Source organism: Phalacrocorax aristotelis, chromosome Z (assembly GCF_949628215.1).
Source record: "Phalacrocorax aristotelis chromosome Z, bGulAri2.1, whole genome shotgun sequence".
NCBI lineage: Eukaryota > Metazoa > Chordata > Aves > Suliformes > Phalacrocoracidae > Phalacrocorax > Phalacrocorax aristotelis.
This window is the reverse complement of record NC_134311.1, coordinates 37,160,793-37,183,692: the sequence shown is the minus strand read 5'-3', so window position 1 is coordinate 37,183,692 and position 22,900 is coordinate 37,160,793. Positions and strand designations below refer to the sequence as shown.

The 22,900-nt window shown below is 36.4% G+C and overlaps 1 protein-coding gene across 19 annotated transcripts in view; it reads left to right on the top strand.

Annotated features, from left to right (window-relative positions):
- AOPEP (aminopeptidase O (putative)) overlaps positions 1-22,900 on the top strand; it is a 199,535-nt gene that overhangs the window by 5,655 nt on the left and 170,980 nt on the right. For 12 of the 19 annotated variants that reach the window (XR_012658117.1, XR_012658119.1, XR_012658118.1 and 9 more), the window contains exon 2: positions 13,788-14,736. The exons of 2 other annotated variants lie outside the window; for them this stretch is intronic. Coding sequence is in view for 12 of the 17 variants with exons in the window: in XM_075079810.1 (XP_074935911.1) it covers positions 13,946-14,736 (791 nt within the window). In the remaining 5 variants the exon portion in view is untranslated. Of the gene's footprint in view, positions 1-13,787; positions 14,737-18,964; positions 19,013-20,764; positions 20,926-22,900 lie in introns of those variants that run through there. 5 more of the 19 variants (XM_075079804.1, XM_075079814.1, XM_075079813.1 and 2 more) reach the window with 5 other exon arrangements.

The following is a 22,900-nucleotide window of genomic DNA, read 5'->3' as shown; positions in this document are numbered from 1 at the left end:
GAAAGGAAATGAGAATGAAGTTCGTTTACAAGTGTGTACTAGACAGCTGGACCACAAGATAAACCAAATGATACCTGCATGCTTTGACACTTGTGTGCAGAATGCGTACCAATGCCCTTTGATTGACTGGAAAGCACTTCAGAGGTATTTAAACCACTTTAGTAACAACACAAGATACATTACATCATGTTAAAAAAATACATAAGGTATGACTATATAGACAAGGGTTTTCATTTCTGTGTATTTAGCATAGGCAGTTCTTTTTGTTTAAAACAAAAGCCCAGTTTCTCTTTGTATATGTCTAACTCCGACTCCTCCTTCCTGTGGAAGTGAGGAAAATGTTGAATGTCAAATGCTAGTCCGAACTAGTTCCATGATCATGCACTGTCTGGGAGTCAAGTTTGTTACACTTTGTCTGAATCTGTATTCAATTAGTCAAAAGTAGGGAAGCATCCTGCTTTTGCACACTTAGGCTTAACTTGCAAATTTGCATAATGCTGCAGCTCCTGTTGATGTTGCTTAGGATTTTTATAAGGTGTATTGTAGTACTCTCAGTAGAAAATATGTTGGTGGAATAATTATGTTATTATTTTTGTACATTTTTGGGACGACTTGATTGAAGAAAAGATCGAAGCTTCATTTAAACAAATTCAGTTGGAATCAAATGGTAAATAGAATCATTATTTACAGCCTGTTCTGTTAAACTCCCCAAATGACATATTTATGAGGAGACGTCACAGTTCAAACAAGAGGAGAGCATGGGGTTTACAAGCATGTTTGAATATTGCAGCTACCTTTTCCTTTTTTTTTCCTCACCTGTCTCTTGTACCTGTCATTGCAACTTTTTCCTTTTGTGAGTGCACACGTACTTTCTGTCTTATCTCTCCGATTTAGTCATGGTGGACCAATGAGGGACAGTCTATGTGTAGATGTTAAACTTCAAACAAAGTATCAGCATGTTTTTACAATATTGTTGAAATAACAGTGCTGATTGAAAGCAAAGATACAGATGCCTAGCATTTAAATAATACAACAATATACTTACATATATATCTTTTGGTCCTGTTTAGTTGTGGGTTTTCACAATGGTCCTTTTAAGAAATTTAAGAAAAAAAATCTTTTAGCTCTGATATTACATTCTGCAGTAATTTTTATCCTCCTCTTGTTTAAGTGCATCCTTCCTTTATCAATTTTTGCTTGTCTTTTTTTCTTTCCACTTGGTTTGATTTCTGGTTTGCTTTAATGCGATTGCTACATAATCTGTTTCATTCCTACAGAGGCTGGGTGCATAGTCAGTAAATGCCTTGATCTTCTACATTTTTTTCTTGATACTAAAAAGGCTGTCTGTTTATGTGACCAAATAAACAGTTCATTCCTGTCTTGGATAAAACCGAGGCGTTCTCCCAGGGTGGTTGAGATCCAATATTTGATAAGCCAAGCATAGCCTGAAGGAAGAGATGATGTTCATCTTGTCTAGAATGCAACTATTTGTCCATGTATTTTAATGTCATGAAATCAGAAGACCTTTTGAAGACAATGCATTTGTACATATCATGTCAAGTTAATTCTTATGTAACATGGCTTTGGGCCTAAATGAAACATTTAAATCATCTATCTATCTCTTAATCAGGTGAATATCATGTATATATCTTAAAATATTTCTGCTAGATTGTTCTATATTCTGGATAGCCTTATACAGTTTTTCTGTATTGTAGATGCTGTGTGCTTTCCAAAAATGCATCATTTTCCATTAAATTTTTTGTTAATAAAGCAGGTTTAAATAAAATAGGATTAAAAAGCACAACTTTTGCAGCTCTATTAATATTTGCTTTTTTAAAAAGTCTGGAAACTGCATTGTTTTAGCACTGATCATACTTCTGTAAATTTTAGTCTGATGTGAGCCTGAAGTTGTAAGATTAGTTTAAAGGCAGCGTGTGTTGTTTGTATTTTATAATCACTTACAATTTTAAAGAGAGAACTTTATCCATAGTTATATATTGCACATATTAATTATTTTTATAATTAATACATAATAATATATTAAACAATATATACATATCACATATGTACCCAACCAGTTTAATGTGTGGTGGTGTAACATTACCCACACACAAGAGGGCACACTAAGCCCTCTGGAATAGAATTATGGAAAACCTTTTCAGTTAGGGTAAATTAATATCTGCAAAGAAAATTATAAAAGCATACCTTGAATGTGGCGCTATGTATAATTTTTAACAAATGTTTTGTATGAATATTTTATGTATGTGCCAGAAAGCTTAACTAATCTTAGCTGAAACCCCTTTTGGTTTACTTCAGTGAATATTGTGAAGTTTTGCAACTTAAGATGAGCATTGTTGTTTAAGCTGCCTTAAAGAAAAGTAGAAAGAAATCTAACTCACATCATCATTTCTTTCTTTACCATAATGTGTTATAGTAGAAAAAAAATAAATACAAGAGTTCCCATAGTGAAGTGAAGTTCCAGGATTCAAATACAAACATTTAATGATCTGAAAAGTTTTTAAACGTTGTTGTTAACTTTTGGTAAAGTTCTTCCCTGTTCACATCACAGGTTTTATTTTGTATTCTCTCTCTGAAACAAGCACAATGCTTCTCTGTTTCCATCTTTAAAATTTATGTATGGAATGAATTTTTTTTGAAGATACGTTAGTGTCAGTTGAAGAGTTTTTTGTCCTTGGACTCATGGTAATTTATTACTGAAGTAACAATTTTTTAAGGACCATTTTTCCCTCAGTATTTTCTGTACTAGTGTTAGCTTTGTAGTTCTGTTTTAGAGTTTTTTAGAGTCATTGGAGGGAGTAAATTATTAGACTTCATTATGCATTTGGGCTTATGTTCATCTCTCCACTTTTCCCATCCCTCCCTCCCTAAGAAAACATTTAGTGGTCCAACCTCCGTTAAAAGCACTGGATATGATCTCTGCATATCTGTATACCTTCTGAAAATCTGTCATATAGTTTGCAGAAGTCTTAAGATGCCTTTAAAAAGATTCTTAAGGAATTTTCTTTCAAAAAACAATGCAAACACTATTGCTCAGGAATATAAATCATACTGTTTAGGCATCTTCATTGTTACAGACAGTTAACATTTTTAAGTAGCCACCCTGAATACTGTGCAGAAGATCACCCTAATACTACAGCAATGAAATACATACTAAAGCTAAATTCTATGTGGAAAATAAACCAGCAACTTCAGAAACAGTGATGTAGTCTGACTACTTCTAAACATATCTTGCAGATGTCTGGTTAACTTGACCTTGGAGCAGAAGAGTAATATTTTATTTGTTATTTCAGCTACATTCTAGACTTCTATTGAAAATGTAAAGAACACTGTTTCCTGGGAGTACATTTTGGTATACTCCTTCTTAAAATGATGTATTTCTGTTCTTATTCTTTATTTGCTCCTTACCTTTTCATTTAGTGTTTCAGTTCAACAACGAGTACAGCTCTGTGGAATATAAAGATGACCATTTTTTGTATTTTAAAAAAAGTTAGCTCTATTTGATGCAGTATAATATGGAATGTAGCTGTATTTGCAAGACAGCTTAATATCTTTTTGCTTGTCTTTTCTCTGTGCCTCTCTAAAAAAAGTCTGGCTGCATCTTCTGTACATACCCTTTAGGTACCGGGACATAGCAGGTAATCTTCCCTAGCCACCTCATCCCAAGGCTGACGAGACCCAGTGCCGTCAGCCTCTCCTCCTACATTTGTCTGCTTCAGTCCTCTGGCCATGTTAGCGGCTCTCTGCTAGGCTTGTCCTGTCAATGAAATGGCAGTTTTTCAATAGCCTTACTATAAAGTTAGTTTCTTTCCAGTCGGTTAAGTTAAGCTAAGTGCATTGTTAGACAATCAGCTTATGAATATTTAGTGGAAAAAAAAAAAATGCAGTAGAGGCTTGTAAAAAGTTAAAATTGTTAAAATAATCTGATTGCTTTCTCTTACTAAACAGCTGAGCCATTAGGGAAGCAACGATGGAAGTTTTGCTTTGCATTTGGAAGGTCTTTTAAGTCCTATATTAACTTTTTTCAATTTAATTTTTAATTTTCTTTTATTTGTTTGTAATTTAAAGACCCTCCAAACAAAACTCTCAAGACCATCTTCAGCGTTCACCAGTGATATAATTTTTAAATCTGAGAACATTTTAAATTTCTCTCAGCATACTTAAATCTGATTGAGTCTGTCCTGGATTTTGCTCAAGTTTTGTTAAATTTGGATATGGCCTTATGCTGGTTTAACTCTACCCCAGTCTGGACTGCCTCCTGAAGGGTGATCATACTCTGTCACGAGCTGTGTGTTCTCGCCTCTTCCCTTGAGCTGCCCTCTGCACTTGTGCAGCTTTATAGGAAGGGATGCTGTGCAGAAATTTGAGGAAGAAAGACATATATTTCCTGTTGTGGCATCTCAGGCTAAGATTGGCTTCGTTTTTTTGTGAATACATAGCCTCACATGTTTTGTGGTTGCATTAGCTGAGGGATTGGATGGGGTCAATCTGGAGAGTTTCCAAGCACTTTGGAGTTCAGGATATGTGTTTTTTAAAAATAACTTGAAATCATTACCTTGAAATGCAATAGCAGTAAGTACAAAGTATTACGGAAGAAGAAATTCAGTGTGCAAATAAAAAATGGGGAAAAGTTCAGAGAATTGTTTTGTGGTTATAGTGATAGTAGCTCATGTTTAATAGAGCAAACACTGAGATTTAAAGCCTGAGGTTACAAAGGAACACCACTTGTAGCTTTAGCACTACAATTATTTATTGTCTTTCTTGCTGGGGCTCTGCTGCCCCTGTGGATCTGTTGAATGATCAGGCTATGTAAATGGTCTTAATTTATTACAGGCAAAATGAACTGTTTTGTTGCAGAGCACAGTTTAAACTTGATTTTTAAAATCTGCCTATTCTGAATTGGTGTCTTGAGTGATTGGAAAGATGGAAGAGTGACCTCTGCGTGGGGGTGGGGCTTAGCCAGGGTGAGAAGCAAATTGTAACCAGGGTGATGAAATTAACCAACCACGGATATCACCATACTCCTTGGATAGCCCTATCCAACTGGACATCAAGTCTGGAGGCATGGAGCATACAAATTAGAAAAACATGAGCAAACACATTGGGGTGTAGATGCAATGGTTTTGAGTTTAAAAACCTCAGTAGTGTGTGTAGGGATGACAGGAATAGTTAAATCCATAGTAGCTAAGTGTCCAATCTGTCTTAAAAATAACCCCCTGAACCAAAAAAAGAAACCACCTTTAGGATTAACGAAACAAGGAAACTGTCCTGGAGATTACTGGCAAATTGATTATTCTGAGTTACCCAGACAAAATGGGTATAGATACTTTTTAGTGTTGATTGATACATTTTCTGGATGGCCAGAAGCTTTCCCTTGCCACACCAACAAAGCTAGAGAAGTAGTTAAAATATTGCTGAAGGAAATAATACCAAGATTTGGGGTGCCAATGGGAATGTCCTCTGATAGAGGACCACATTTTGTGGCAGATGTAATTCAACAAGTTAGTAAAATTTTGGGTATAAAATGGGACCTACATACCCCCTGGAGACCACAGTCAAGTGGGAAAATTGAGAGGATGAATCAAACACTAAAGGGGCAAATAAGTAAGATCTGTCCAGAAGTATCTTTAAAATGGCCGCAGGCCTCACCATTAGCTCTCCTGAGAATTAGAATTCAACCGATCCGAAGATGGTGTAAGCCCATATGAAATTTTGTATGGCAAACCTTACCAAATTCCTCTCATCACAGGGGATATGAAGGTAGCAGGGGAAACAGATTTAAAAGTGTATTTGGTTTCTTTAGGAAAAACTCTTGGAGCTTTCCAGAGATATATTGTGTTGACTAGATCTTTTGCCTTGGATATACCTATATATCAGTATCAGCCAGGTGATCTCGTGTACATAAAGACCTGGAACTCTGAACCACTGCAGGAGAAGTGGAAAGGACCCTTCCAGGTACTGTTAACCTACACTGCAATCAAAGTATAAGGAGTGGAACCATGGATACACGGCACTCAGTGAAGAAATCACCATCATGGAAAATTGTCAATAGAGACCCAGAGACGGCTAAATTGACTTTAAAATATGTATAAGTTTTTCTGTAAATGGGTGTTTGTTTTGGTGCGGAAACTTCTTGATAGGAAAAGAGGAGATAAGAGCAGAGGATCAAAAAAAGGGTGATTATTTTTATAAAATGACATTGCAGGTTAGGATGGACTTTAGATATGCTCTTGCTAAAAGAGCATGGAGTCTGTGGATATCTGAAGGATAAAATAGATCATTGCTGCATACATATCCTGAATGTTAGTCAGGATGTTGAACATGATTTGAGTCTGTTCGGACAAGTACAAAAAGACGCTCACAGAATTCAACAAGGTATGCAGGAAAACTAGATTGATAAGGTATATATTGGACTGGGATGGAATCTCAGCTCTTGGGTAAGATCTATAATAAGCATGGTGTTGCTCTTGCTGGTCATGGTTCTGATAATCCTCCTTGTCTATTCTTGTCTAAAGAAGGTTCTAGTAGAAGAGATGGTGATGAATCAAAAGGTCACTCTTGCACTGGCAAATGGAAAATATGGTCCAGAGAATTTTGATAGGGAAATCCCTGTCACGTAGAGGTTAACAGGCATTAATATTATAGGGTAACTAGAGGTAGGATATTGAGTACTAGTTTGTACTGAAAGTATTGAGAAAAAAAATCTCAAAAATTTCAAAGGCGGGAAATGTAACTAGGGTGATGAAATTAACCAGCCGTGGGTGTCACTATACTCCTTGGATAGCCCCATCCAACTGGACATCAAGTCTGGAGACATGGAATATACAGATTAGTGTATTCTTTGATCTGTATTTTAGTCATTAGTTAGTCATTAATGTGAATGAAACAATAGACAATGTGTTTCTGTCAGAACCCCTCTTTTAAGGCTCAAAGCCTAATTTTTAGATCCCAAACCCTCGCTTTTAGGGTCCAAACCTCTGTTTTAAGGATTAAGGATTAAAGCCTCATTTTTTAGGTAGCAATGATTCAGGGAATAAATGGTTGGGTGTTACTAATGTAATCTAGTGTAGCTCAACTGATGCTGGGGCCCGGAGCCAAAACTTAGCCAGGATAATGAGGTAGCCTTAACAGGAACAGCCAGCATGATGACTAAACCTTGTTGCTTTGGGGGAGTCAGAAAGGCCTCAAGATAAGAAGCACCTAACCAAAGTTACAATGGCATTTGACCTTAAGAAAAGCAGATGTACAGAACCATAAAGATAAGGACCTGCAGAGCAAACACTAAACCAGAACAGACCATCCCTCAAGGACAGTACATATGTAATCTCAGAACTGAGTTTGCGCGAAAGCAAGGGTTAACTAGTGGACACAGTGAGGAAGAGTATATCCTTCATCCAGAGACCCCGACGACCACCCGGAACACCAACAGGCATGCGCAAATGACATTGCATATGATGAACATGTATATCTTTTATCGGAAAACTAACGAATATGTATACGGAGCATGCACTTAACTGGCACAATTAGATCTGACGGGATGCACGTTAGGAGGAGCATTCCTCTGTGCATCCATCACCATAAATAAAGAATGCCTGCATTTTAACACTACATTGGTGTTGCGAGGTTTATTCCCAACTTCTGTGACAAAATGAGTGCTTCCACAGTATAACTAGGTCATCGTTATTAAAAACTTTTGGAAACATGGACTTAGTGAACCTTAGAGGTGAAAAAAAATATTTACAGTAAAGAATATTTAACTAAATATTATGAAAAAATGGATCATACTAACTAGTGAAATAGAACAATTCCCTTCTGCAGAGGTATTTAAAAAAAATAGAGGAGTGTTTCGCATACTCCTGTCTCATCTCAAGGGAAAGAGCTAGATTATTCCACTGCGGACTCTTCCAGACAATATAATTAATCTGTCAGGTATAGGAGGTATGTATGCAATAGTGGAGGCACAAAAAATAGAGCAAACAAACAAACAAATATATTTTGAGAATATTTTAAATAAATCTAGAGTTTGGATGACATGGATAAGAAAGGCCAAATGTAATCAGAAATGACACAGTTGGAAAATGAAAATACATTTTGTTGTGAATGAGTGGTAACGTGCCAAAATTCTAGTTCACACATACAGGGCACATTTTAAATAGCTCCCTCCGTGTATTTGAAAATTGTTGCTTTTACTGAGTATTGGGTGTGTATTTTGAGCAGTTCAAGTATTTAGAGTCAGGTTATGAACTTTCTAAATATTTTAAATGAAGTACACTAGACAAGAGTGCACAGTTAATTCGGGCAAATATGAACAGGAGTGGGACAAGAGCTGAGAGTCCCATGCCTTATCAATACTGTGGGACCCTGGAGAGTGATGTAGCAGGAGAGTTCTACTAATACCTAGCATTATTTTGTACAGCTAAAAGTTTCCACAGAGGTCAGTCTCTCATACCTTTTTTTTTTTTTTTTAAGAAAAATAAAGACTAAAGAACATTGTTTAATGTCTTATTGGTTGCCCATAGGGCTGAGAATGCTGTGGTAGTAAGTGTGTGTTAACCAGGTACTCCTTTCCAAATGCATTGTGATAGCTTCTAATAAAATGATCAAACCATTCCTCAAAAATACTCGATTTTTGACTTTCAGAAATTTCTAATCAGATACATTTTATTGAAGTTTTAATGTTTAGAAGTGTCAGCAACTGATAAAGCTAACGGGGATATAGGAAATAACTCATTACTGTTATAAAGCGAGTATTATATGTGGCTGTTTCTTTACAGGGCTGTAGTGCTAGGTGGAATGGCAATGAAAGATTTTTTGTTGGACTTTTTTCTTTTAAATTACAAATTGGATCCAGTCTTAATAAATGTTTTTATCCATCTTGTCTTATTTTGCTATTTTTATACTATTTTGTATTGTTGCAGGGAGTTCGGCTTCTGCTTTTCAGGAGGTAGAAGAAAATGTCAGGTTCTGTTAACAAGCCTTGCTAATGAATTATTATATACTTCTCAGCAAGGGGCTTTGTCTCTGCAGTTCCACCCACATACTCCTAGTGAGTTTTTGGATTTCTATGTGAGTTTTTCCTTATCACAGTGATAAGGAAGTCATGGCAATAAATAATATAGAGTTCCTGCCTCCAGAGGATGGTAGTATATAGTGGAGATACAAAATCAAGGAGAGAGCTTATGTAATAAATGATCAAAGCAATACACTAACAGCAGCTTATTTACAATTTGTCTTAAATGTGATGTTTTTGTATATGCTGTGCATGGACTATTGCTGCTGGCAGAAAGATGCTGAATTGTGTGTTAGCAAAATTTTTGTGGATGAGTTCCTCACAAAGTTAAGAACTGTCTAGTGCAAAAATGTTAGTGGACAATCTTTTTACAGCAGAATTAACAATTAACAGCATGTGCACCATCTCTGGTGGTTATTTAGAGTTTCAAGGTTGGACTTCCAGGACCTTTTACTGCTTTTTAACATTTACTTTTGACCATTTATTTATATTCTAGAAATAGATATATCTAAGTTACTTGCATTGAAATTACACAGATGACCAAAAAATAGTTTTAAGCTAACCTCTAAAATTGAATTTTTGGAAATAGTTTTTTTTCTTTTGTTTGATAGTATGTTTCTGATATTTCTTAATCTGTACAACTATGCAGTGCTACGAAACTGCCTAAAACAAACATGCTATTGTGCATGACCGTGATGAACTAGAGAACAGAGAAAGGAAGTAATTTTGTTTTAATTTATGTTAACAGTGGATATTTGGCACGTTATTTAGTGAGCTGTAACTCTTTGGAGGCTCCAGGCATAGACCAGATAGTATAGAAATTACATTTTTTAAAAAATCATGCTTTTTGTTTGGTTTTTTCCTCCTCTGAATTCAGGGTATGTATGTTTGCAGTTGGATATTGAAAAACTAGCGGTGAAGCTGTTAGCAAATATGTTTGGTTTAGCTGGAAGCAGGTGCATTATGAAGTACGAGAACTTCAGTTAACATCATATAGACATAATTTCACACTGAGGATGTATATCCTAAGATGGACAAATAAGTTCATAGACATATATTTAATTGGACTTCTTCAGTGTTCTTTTAAATATGATTTTCCATCTATTGTTGCAGATTATACCATCTGAAGTCGTTATATTTAGAAACTCCACAGATGATTAGTGGAGTTTGCTGTACCTTCATCATGCAATTCCTACTTCGAAAAAGCTAAAACCAGTGAAATTATTACAAAATTAACATTTAAATTAAAAGCATGCATGATTAACCTGTCTTAAAACTGTGGTGTGTTAAATTCAGTTTCTTTCCTGCTTCAGGGAGCTCTAAATAGGACTATCTAAAATTACTTGAGACACCACCTCATTTCACAGGATGCAACTTCCAGTGTGAGGCTTTAGTGGTGAAGTAAAGTTATCATTTGCAACAGAAGCATGCTTTGCACAGAAAACAGAGCTTTTTGCTAATTCAATGGAAATATGAAATTATCAAAATATAGTACAAAAATACAAAGATATTCAAATGAGTGTGTCCCCAGCACCATCAGGATAGAATAGCATTATCAGCTTCTTTGTTCACAGTTCTAATGTTCTGTAGACTTCTTAAAAATATTCAATAAAAAAATTCATCAGAGGTTCAGAAACCAAGACACCTGAAAACAGGCATTTAAGTTCACTTACTAGTGCTTGGAGATAGGGTACCTGCAATTTTTGACCACTGAGATGTCTTAAAGTTGAGGTGATTTGAGATAGTATTAAACAAACAGTGTTACATTTGAATTAAAATTCAGTGTTAGAGTGTATGCAGTAATAGTTGTTACTTGTCTACAAGTGTGTTCCTCTTGTCTGTTGCTGTGTTTGTAAACATGATCAGATGTGTTATCTCCACTAAACAGAAGTGTTGATCTGAAAATTTCAAGTGGAGAAAATGAATGTCCGCTCTACATGTTTTTTAGCCTCATTGGCCTTTGTTTTGAATTCTCTCGTGAATCTCATTGTTTTAATGTTTTGGTATTAATAGTTTTGAAGAGGATTTATATTTGTAAATTTTTAATAATGCTTCAATTAAATGTGTTGTGTTTTTTTTTTTTTATTTTGGACTCACTTGTACGGCACTATGTGTCACTTTTAATCTGCCCTGTTAATTAATGTTAAATAAATCTGACAGTCTTCTAAATACAAAGTGTGGTTCTGTAGGTATTGAACTGCAGCTTTACTATTTATTTTAAGGTGTTCAGAGGTGCTTCTTACCCATGGTAGCTGAGAATTTAATGTAAGCTACTGTAATTAATGTAATACTTGTGAGGTAAGAAATTGGTCACATCTTCCAAAAGGAAAGCAGAAAAACAGGGATATAAACACTTTTTATTAGTACAGCATGAATATTTATTGTATCATACTCATATTATATAAAAATGTATCAGTATTGTATTATACCTGATATTCAAATTAGAAAATCTAAGTATTTGTGCAAAACAGGGATTCTTGAATGCCAGTTCAGTGTTGTGTTTTTTCCCATCAAGTCACTTTATTTCTTTTCTCTCCGCCAATGCTTAGCTAACCTGTGAGAAGTTATAAGGGTTTGGTAGTCAGAAACAAAGCCAGGTAACAGCCAGTTCAGTCCAGAGCATTACACACAGACATTGTAGATGCATTGCTTGTGTCACAGCATTCAGATCTTTTGGTGGCTAAACAAGGACATGATTGTAATGGCCACCTACTATTTGTAGACATTGCTCGTTCACCAGGCTGAGGTTTCTGAATCTTCCCTCAGCTTTTCTTATGGGTCTTCCTAAATGCTTCAGTTCCACTTATGTACTAGTTCTGGACTTCCTTGATTTAGAGTAGAAAGCAATCGCTATGATATTAGGGCCCAATATGCATTTCAGGGAACTTAATTCTTCATCTTCCTCTTGGTTTTTTTTTTTTTTTTAAAGTCAAACTGGCAAAACACAGATGAGCATTGGATATATATCTGTATGATAATCAGTTTTTGGAAAGCCACACTGAAATCACTGGGATTCTGCAGGAGCTCATGAATCTGTTTTTGGATTCTGGTACAAGGTTGAATTCTGAAAGTACACAGATGTACACATCAGTTAAGGCAGTGCAAGATGCAAAGTGTTTTCTTGCAAATATGTGAAGTTTGTAACACTCGAAATAGTAAACTGTAATGATGAATAAGATGATGATTAAATATGGAGAAAGTTTATGAAAGCTCTCAGAGAATGGAGAACTCTACTGGAAGGAGTTTGAAAGACACAATGAGTGTCTCTTGCAGGAAATCTTCAAATTATCCTGAATTGATTGGGGTATTTTAGTGAAAGAAGGACTTCTGAAGTGACATTGGTGCCCTGGTATGTTTGCGAAAGTGCAGGAGGATTGATGATAAAAGTAAAAGATTTTCCTCAGCTTGTCTTCGAAGACATCCCTGTAAGAGCTGTTTCTGACCAGTAGAAAGTCGTAAGGCAGGGAAATATTTGCTATCTTTTGTGTGCTTTGTGTGAACTAGTTCAGGCAACAGTATAGATAATTTCTTGGCCTGAGTCTTTCACTTACTGATACTAGCTTGACAGCATGCCCTGGATTCCTACAAAAGAAATAGCAAGTCTTGGGGGAGTCTGGGTTCTCCTTTGTGCTGACTTAGAGAACTCCACAGAAACTGACTTTGGACTCTGAAGTCTATGATGAGGCTGTGAAACTTTGAAACAATGTCACAAGGGAGTATCTGTTCGCTTAATGTGCTTAAAAACAGTCTCGGCTGCCTGTCATGAAAGCGTCACGGAACTGGCAGGGAGAGAACGGCGGGCCTTGAAGAGTTGCTTCTTCCTCTGATTTCCATTTCTAGTCTAGAAAGTAGGCAAAAAGGATTTCAGTGAGCTAGAAGTGCATAACTTTAGCTCAATGGTCATAGCAAAACTGAGGATGCGTGACAGTTAAACTTCTGTGAGGAGCTTCTGCCTGTTATTGCAACAAATGCTGATGCATTTTAATATTTTCTTGCTTTTATAGGTATTTGCATATTTTCCAGTGAGAAGCCCTTTTGTTTTCTGTAAGATGCTATTATCCCAAGTGTTAATGGGTTTCCAGCTATTACGATGTAATCGTATACCATAAGTATTTAGCTATAAATTTGAAAAATCTTCTTAAGCAATCTCAATGGAATACTTGGAATGCACTCATAGTAAATTGGCTCATTTTCTTGTAATTTATTAGAAGTGCTGGTATGAGAGTAGTTGTAATGTGAAAAGTATATTAATTGGTGGAGGTGCATTGTATATATGAAATTATAACTTTAAAACTTTAAGACAGATGAGGTGCTCTAATCTTAGCTTTGTTACTTAGAATCACTGTAGAAAAAGACCTCTATTTTTTGAGGTAATGCATTTGAAATAAATACAGCAACCTTAAAAACAAGCAGTGCAGTAAGAAATTAAATTAGACGTTGCATAACCGTGTATCTTTTCTAAAGGATTATTGTGGGTGAAGAGAGTTAACAGGAAGCCTATAGTAAAGTTTGTTTCTTTCAGTTTATAAAAGCTGTCTAGAAATATTTTCACTTGAGATCTTCTCTGAAAAATAAAACCAGTGCTTCTTGACAGCAAATCCTGAAGCAGCTAGCTTGATGCCATTCTGTGGAGACACAGTCACTCTTTGGCTGTACTAGTTTTAATTAAGACAACTGGACTTTAAATAACTTCTAGCTTTAGTGCATTTCAGAAATGATTGTGAAATTATTATCTGATTTTATATTTTTTTCTTTATAGAATGTGAGAAGTGGAAGAACTGCAATTGATTTCAACACTGTAATATTAATCAAAATCATTTTTGGCACTGGGAGGCTGAATAGCCTTGCTTTTTATGGAGATACCATATGTAAGAAGTGTCTAACGCTTTGTAAAACTTTTGCCCAATAGACCAGAACATGGAGACACAGCTGGACCCCATGAAGGATGACTTGCCCTTAATGGCCAACACTAGCTACATGCTTGTAAAGCACTATGTATTGGACTTGGATGTGGATTTTAAAAGTAAAGTTATTGAAGGCATCATAGTTTTATTCTTTGAGAGTGGGAGCCGGTACAGGAAAACCAGCTGCCTTGACAAAGAGAGCTGCCAGTCACAGGTTGATGAAACCTGTAAAATGAGGACATCTGAACCCTGCCATATTCCTGTGACAAATGTGAGAGCCTGTTCGTCTAAAACGGCTGTCTGTGGTAAAGGTGAAGAAGATACTTCTGATAAAAATGGTAACCATAGCAACAAGGAACAGGATTCTGGGATTTCTAGTTCACAGGACTGCTGTGACATAGAGAATCACGGGAACAAGGATTTTCTGCTGGTATTGGACTGCTGTGATTTATCTGTGCTAAAGGTTGAGGAGGTAGACGTTGCTGCTGTGTCAGGCATTGAAAAATTCACAAGGTCTGCCAAGATAACTGATGTTTCAAAGGAGTTGGAAAATCTCAGGAATCAGATTGTACATGAACTTGTGGCTTTACCTGCAGATCGCTGGAAGGAACAGCTATACTATTTCACTCGCTGTAGCCAGGCTCCTGGCTGTGGAGAGCTTCTGTTTACTACTGGCACTTGGAGCTTGGAAATAAGGAAATCACGAATTCAGACTCCAGCAGACTTTCCTCATGCAATAAGAATATGGTACAAAACCAAACCAGAGGGAAGATCTGTTACGTGGACTACAGACCAGAGTGGCAGGTATGGAACTATTAGCTGAAAGTTTTTCACAGCGAAATTTTAAACATAGGTGCAAGAATGTAAAATCGTGTAATGCTGAGCAACTGTGAAGATGATGAGCATTCCCTTCCCTTGTTTTCATTTCAACTTTGGTTTTAATTCTGTTGCTGTCCTGCAGGAGAACAAACTCTGCTCAAGAAACCACGAAGGACTTGCAGACCTCAGGCCAGTCTAAGTGATTGTGTCTTTGCTCACTCTGATTGGGAGTAAATAATTGTATATCAGAATAAGTGTGTGCAGGGAATAGGGAATTATCACTCAGGGGAAGGGAAGGTATGCATGACAGGTTATTTTTACTTTAATACTTTGTGTTCTTTTTCCTTCCTGGTTTACACAACTGACCACACAGCATAAAGATTGGTATACATAATATTTAATAGAATTGCTTCACGAGTAGTCTTTCATCAATATTGTAATAAGTTTAGAGATGCAGTCTTTTCCTGTTTAGACTCTCATAATCAACTTTTAAAATCTCCTTCATCTGTTAGGTAAAGTACATTGATGTTAGCAAATGTTAGAAACTAAAACTGCAGGAAGAATTGGCATTTTATCTAGTGTTTGTGAAAGTACACAGTGCTGCTCTACAGAAATCTTCAAGATAAGCTCTTTATAGGAGGGAAACTACAGTCCACTCTTGACTTCTACAACTGTAATTGTTTTACTGTAATGTTCAAAGCTGGATTTTAATGGCTGTTAGTTCTTTGTGATACCTAAAAAACAGGAACAAAGCTGGAAGATGAGGAAGAAATTTGGTCTAACTGAATATTTGCTTTTCATTCCCAAACTAGAGGTATATGGTTACCTTCATTTCAGTTATGCTAATAGAAATAAAGAGTCTTCTCACTGGCATCCACATTAGGGAGGAAAACCAGGTCTTTTAATTGTACATTTGTTAGTCAGGTAATTCTACTGCTAAACCATGAGCAGCATCAAGTCCAGGAATGTCTCCGTCATGTTCATTACCTGTTCCCCTTCCTCCTCCCTTTCTCTCTCCCCAAGGAGTTATTTTTGGTATGAGTTTAGGACAATTAACTCAATATAGTATCTTTAGTTATGAAAATTCTGAATTTTGACTGGCAGGCAAATTGAGTGTTAGGGCAATTGCCTGTGATCACACAATATGTCCATGTCTACCTGCCCCTGATGAAAGTCTCTGAGACTAATGTTAACAACACTCGGTATAGAACTCCTCTGTGCATTGTCTGTGTGTTTTGAGCGTTTGAAGGTTTATTTTAAGCATCTACATCACTAACGTCTTTCAGTTTTGATTCTTCCCTTTCATGGCAAAGCATTATTCTTTAGAGACATTTCATGGCAGTTGTACACGAACACACGGAATTTTATTAATCCATAATGTAGTAAGAAAAGATGGCTTGATGTGGGTCATGCAGTCTGATGGTAGCAAATAGTCTCAAGCAGGTTTATTTTCAGTCTTTTGTAGGGTATTCCAGAAACTAATGTCAGTCAGAAAATAAATTTTCGTATTACAGTCATTAGAATCTTTCTTGCTACATTTTAAAAGTTAAATTCTGTATGTGATGAACCCACAAATACAGTCTTAAAGCTAATTGTACAAAACACTGTCATACTCCTTTCCTTTCTAAAAATAAGGTCCATTTATAATGTATGGGGGAAGTACTATTATATTATATTCTCATAGGGGAATTCTTCAAATTGTTCCTAATTGTGTGTATGATGTTTTTTTAGACAGATGTCAAATCCTTTCCCAGAGGAGTCTATATTCTATGGTTCTAACCCCAAAGAAAAGTGAAGCAAATAACAAAGTACAAGCATTATGTGGCCACTTCCAATATGTTTCCTGTAATTTAATGCTACTACAATGTTTCAAGGTTTAACTTACGCACTGTTCTATAAAGACTTCAATTTTATTTGTTTTAACCAATGATGTATTATAATACACACACAAAAAAATTGGTTAAAACAAAGCTTTCTGGGTGAGTTTAGGCAAGCTGAGATACGTGTGTGCAAACCTGATGTTAGCAGGGCAGGGCTCACTTCTGTTTTCAGTAGAGGAACAGAACACATGGAATTTCAGCATTTCCCTGTTTGGGCTTTTGATACTAGAAAATACATTAAGGATTAAGAAGGAAGGCTTTCTTTAGCATTAGACCATGTCTTTTGCAATAACATGCTTTTTGGGGCCTTTATGTAGAAGTACTAAAAAGGGGGCAAAATAGAAGAATAGAATAGAATAGAATAGATCTCTGAGTATATGCAGGTATGCACATATATATACATGTATGTCATAAATAGACACACTCCTTTATCTCTCCAAAAGTAATAGTTACAAGGACTATAACAGTTCTTAAAATTGGTAGGCAACTTTTAACAGTGATCAGTAACATAATTATTAAAATAGAAAAAAAAGTTGTTTTTAATGTTTGTAATATACTTATCATGAACAAAGAATAGTTCTGTTTCAAAGCTTTTCTGTTGTTTGCTGGCACAATACAGCACTGGGATTTCAAACTAAGAATGTAATGTTGCAGTTTTAAAATCATACTGAAAATTATACTTTTCTTTGAAGTATTCTTACTAATATTAAGTATTATAAAATTATTTAAAGTAAAACTTACTTTAGACACTGTAATAACTGCTTTGTGGAGGGAATAACATGCATAAAACATCTTTCACTGCTGAGAAACTTTTTGCCAGCCCATCAAGGTGTTTAAGCAGTTTTGCCTAACTCAGGAGTATGTGGCAGTGTAGAGTCAGCACAGCTACCAGCGTATTTTGAATTAAATGCTTTCTCATGGTCATTGTTAAGAATCTTTATTCATTTAAATATCCTGGGATCCCACCTCTTTATTGTTTAAGAATAGGATTAAAAACATTTGGGTTAAAATTAAAGAGGTAATTTTCCTAGCAGACAGGCTTGTGAATTTATCCCTAATGGGAGATTCCTGCCACCTTTTTCTGCCCTACTTATTGTCATTTCTACTTAAACTAGTCTTCTACTCTACTTCTACTAGTCTTAAACTAGTTCGTGGTTCTGTTGATATTAATAAGTGACTGGAATGGAACTCATTTCCTCATTGTGGGGTTAGGAATGAAAGAGTATCTTTGATATGAAAGGTTTCAGTGAAAGACATTCCATGACACTGAAACCTTTCAGTACTCAGTCCTAATCCTGCAAGCTACCTGTGCATTATTTACCTTGGCGTACATGAATTGGTCAGGCACATGGATTTATTTTTTCAGGTTGGGGCCTACATATCAGATATACAAGAAAGGAGACATTCTAGGAAGTAAAAGGGATGGGTTGAATTACTCCAAGTGTATGATTTTCATGAGAATGCTGTGGAAAAAAAAGTATATTTTTAGAGGCAATTAAAGGATGATTGAGCAGTGTTGGGGAAATGCTCTAGAAAGAGTTAACCTGATGCTAATTTTCCGAAGTGGGAAATATGGGAAAACATTAAATGATCTCCTTAAAAAATGGTTATGATATCTTGATATTTGTTTGACCAATTTAAATGCCTTACCTTTTAAAAATATTTTGTACCTGTCTGCTTGCTGATCTTGATGATATCTTATTAATGGATTAAAAAATCAATGCATTTTTAAAGAATTCAGGAAAAGATTTTGCCTTTATGAAAGCTATGAAGGTGAATACAGTGATTCAGGGAATAAATTGTTAAACGTTACTAATGCAATCTAGTGTAGCTCAACAATCATTGGGGCCCGGAGCCAAAATTTAGCCAGGATAATGAGGTAGACTTGGGCTGTAAGATAACAGGAACAGCCTGCATGATGACTGAAACTTGTTGCTTTGGGGGAGTCAGAGGGGCTTCAGGACAAGAAATGCCTTAACAAAGTTGTAAGGACGCTGCAGAACTACCGAACTCCTATCTGGAAACCACCCCGTGATGCCTGAGGTTCCACTCAGAAGCACCCAGGACAAACACACAACAGTCTCACGACTGCCACTGTTGTAAGGGGCCTCAGGCAAGAATGCACTCAAGGACATAATCTTCGCAAGCCTGATGGGGAACATCCTGGTGGGACGCAAACAACTGGCAGCAGGCACCAATCGAAACCAAGACCAAAGGAACTAAGGGCATCTCCATTTAGATAAGAGTCAGAACACCAGTTGAGACCAACACACCTTGCAATACACTGTGACTTGATGGGCCAACTCATGATCAAGTAATACAAGATTACTTGGTGGGCCAACTCATGACCATATGTGGAAGAAGGGACTTAAAACGCATGGGTAGTTAAGATGCAAGTATTATAATTAGTTCCAGGAAATCTAATGCATATGTATATAACTGAGCAATATAAGCTTTGTCCATCATGACTTGCGGTGTGCAAGTTAGGAGGAGCAATCTCCCTTCGCCCTGCAATAAACATATCTGCTTTATAACTCTCTGTGACTTACGGAGTTGGTTTCTGTGCCTCAACAGCAAGCATAAATGTACAGTTTGGTAGAAGTGCTAATGCTAGCATATGTTCTGTAAGTAATGCTTCTTTTCGGATGGAGCATTCAGCTGTATCACAGACATCACTGAACTGCATGGTTCGTCATTTGTTACAAATAATCTTGCATTTCTGTAATGTGCAGCTGAAGCATTTAAGCTAGGTAGGGACTGGGAGAATATCCAAAGAGGTGGTACCTAGTGTAGCAATAAAACAGACTTTGGCTTCCAGTTTAAATAATTTGATGTTACTGAGTCTGCTGAAACAGCAAAGAACTAACAGAAAACTTCTGCTGAATGTATTGTGATCTGTGCACCTGCATCAAGAGTCTGTGTCAGGCTGGATCTCAGTGGCATGGAGACTGGCACAACTCATAATTTTTTTGTCTGCAGATAAAAAAAGAGAATATTTACCTTTTCTGAAACTAGTTCTTTCAAGCCTGCCTCTCCTTAAGGCGCATATGTTTTGAAATGCAAATCATGTTTGAAGAGAGTAGTTGCAATTGTTCAGTGCATTGTGATAAGAGCTATTAATGAATTTGGGTACTTCTGAAGATAAGCTCTTCAAGAATCATACTCTTTGGCACTGTAGTCAGTCAGACTGTATTATGTCGTATGTTGCATACAGTAAGGACTAAATAACTGTATAAAAGTATGCATAGCAACATTGAAATTTTTCATTTTTTACTATTGTAACATTAGTTCATAGTTGATAGTCCCTTTTGAAAGAGACTGACATTTTCATAAATGTTCTAAAATTAAGATTTTTATAAATATTCAGGATAGCAGAAACATGCTAAATATGCTTCTTGAATATTTAGCTAAAGCTTGAAGCTGGAAGTGAATTAGTGAGCAGTGATCTCTAATTTCCAGCAGATTACACATAGAAGTCCATGTTTATGAACTTTCTGTATATGGAAATATAACTTAGAAAAACATTTTGTGTAGTTGTGAGCACCATGTTTCTAGTGTCAGTCACAACAATGATATTTACTAAAAATCAAGAAGTGGAGTTTAATACATTTTAGTATATGTAATTTTTTTAAGTTTCAGAACAGTTTGCAAGAATTATGAAATTGTTTTGTTTTATCTAGAGACTGCTGGAGAAGCAAAATGTCACCATTTCGCATGTGGAAGGATCGTCTTCCAAACATAAGTCTTCAAAGCTTTGGTTTAGAATTGTTTAAGCCAGTCATCTTTTATGTCCTGCAGAGGTCAAATGACCATCTAAAGGCTGCAAAATTGTTCTTTGTGTCCTAGCGATTGGTACTTAAGAGCGAAGAATTGCATTTGACTACAGTGAGCTAGCAGTTTGCAGTGGATATTGCCTGGGCATTGGCTACAAGCTATTCCCTAATCATACTCACATACCTGGGCATTTTAGGCCATACTTAGAACATGTTTACAGTAGGCCTGCAAAAGAAAGAGAGTAATTGTACTGATTCCCAGGCTGGATCATGTGGTTTCTCCGTACTTAGTCTGAAGTCTTTCTGATTACCTGCGAAGTTCAGTATAATGCTTTGTGTTTGTATTTTCTGTCTCCAAAGTGTCAATCACAGAGCTATTTTGTACTTATGAGAAGAGGGAAGGAAGGAGAGCTAAAAAGGAATGAGGAAGAAGCCTACCAAAATACACTTGCTGAAAGAGACACTCTTGACCTCTCTAAACCTGGATGCTGGTTCCCTCCACCACTGGTATGGTGACATAGGTGTGTGTACAGCTAGGTGATAAGGAATATTAGGGAGCTACACTAACTGAAAATAATCAGGGCAAAGGGGAATGCCTTATAGGAGTTGATTGGAATATGCTACTAAAGTTAGTTTGGAAGTTGGAGTTATCTGTTTCACTGGTGATACAGGTTCATGCCAGTGCAACCCTGTATCTATAGCCTTTATGGGCTCTAAGGCATCCACTGATTTTTCATAATGTATTTGATATTTTCAAAGCAAATTTTTTTCCAGCACAGAAATTGGAAAAATGAGTAATTTTCACAGTTTCAAACTGCAAATTAGAACATGTGTCATGAAAATAGATGTTTATTTTTCAGTGGCATGAGTTAGCATGATTCTGTGCTATTGGGTGCTGGTAATGCAGGAAGGGAATAAAGAGCTTGTTTTCCTTCATGGGCAAGGCTTGAGAGAATAAAATGCTCCAGAATCCAGGCAAGTCACAGCCTAAATCCTAAAAGGCTACCATCAGCTGTGGGTAATTCTCTCCTGTTATTTTGTGTAATTTCATTCCTAATGATGAATATTTATAATTGAGTAACTAATGAAGCAGTCTGACGTTTGTTGATTACTCATGTCTGATGCAGTGATTTCTAAGGAAGAACAAATGGGTATCAGGAATAGAATGGAGAAGTAAAATAAAAATAAACAACAACAAAAAGTAGGCAGGCCTTGAGTAGAAAGTGAACTGATTTGATATTTCTGGAAATGTGGATGGCAATGAACAAATATCTCTAAAAAAATCTAAAATAGCTCTTCTGATTGTCCTAACTAAAAAGGAAGATGATGAGAAACGAGGGGGGTTTTAGTGAACTTAATACTTCTTCATAGTTATAGCAAGTTTCATGGCCTGTCAGGACAAATGATACTCAGATGTAGGTGGAGTAAGTGGATGCCTACAGCACAGGACAAAGGAAGGAATTGCTGGGCATTCACAGAGGCACTGCATACTGGAGCACGAGGGACAAGGCTGATGATACTCCTTCACGAAGAAGGAATACAAAAGGCAAATTTCTTCACTAAAATGTGCCAATGAGAGGATCATACTAGATCAGAGGAGGCTGAGAATGAAATAGTACCAAGAAAATATCATTATCCATATAAACAATAAAAGTGTAAGTGTTTTAATTGTCAAATTTAAAAGGGAGGTGAAAACACAGAAGATTAAAGATCCAGTGATGTGGGGAATGATGAGTCAAACCAGCAGTTGTGCGGTTGTGAATTGGCTGGCCAAGAAACCAAAGCAACCTTTGATTTCAGAATAGAGCTGAGAAAGTCCAGCTGTATCACAGGTCATATCCATAGGAAGACTGTTGTCTGTTTTTAAAGACAGAGTCTTACAAGAGGTTGGAATTTTTTTTGTTCACTGATGTGGAAACAGAACAATTAGAAAATCTCCTGTTTTCTCTGCCAACAGTCAGTTATTTCCAATCTTTACTACCATTTAAACAGGAGCTATGGCTATGAAATTACATTTTGTTTAAACACAGTCAGGTGGTACTTCCTAAGGTGTTACAGAATTAGTATTAAAGGATGTACAGGGAGTGGAATACCTAAGGGATGGGTCAGCTGTGTGATTTCAAGTTTAGGAAACTTTCTCATAATGACACTGAAGAAGCTGTTAAGTGTATTGCATTTGCCAAAAATAGAGGTCAAAGCAAGTGAAAAAATCCTTACTGTTAGAGGCAAAGTGGGAGCACGGTAAGCATTAAGTTGATTTACTTTAGATGGAAAAAGTATGTCCTGTCTTAACCTTATTATCCTTGCTTCCCAGTGATGACTGTACCAAAAGATAAAACTTTTGAACAGGAGATTGTGCATGTACTATGTCTAGAAGAATCAGGATTGATATACCTGATGTGGTCCACAAGTAAGTGGGCAAAAGTCCAAAAAATTTACAGTGAAATATCAGTCCAGAAATGTAGCTATCCAGCTGTTGGAAAACCAGCATCAGAG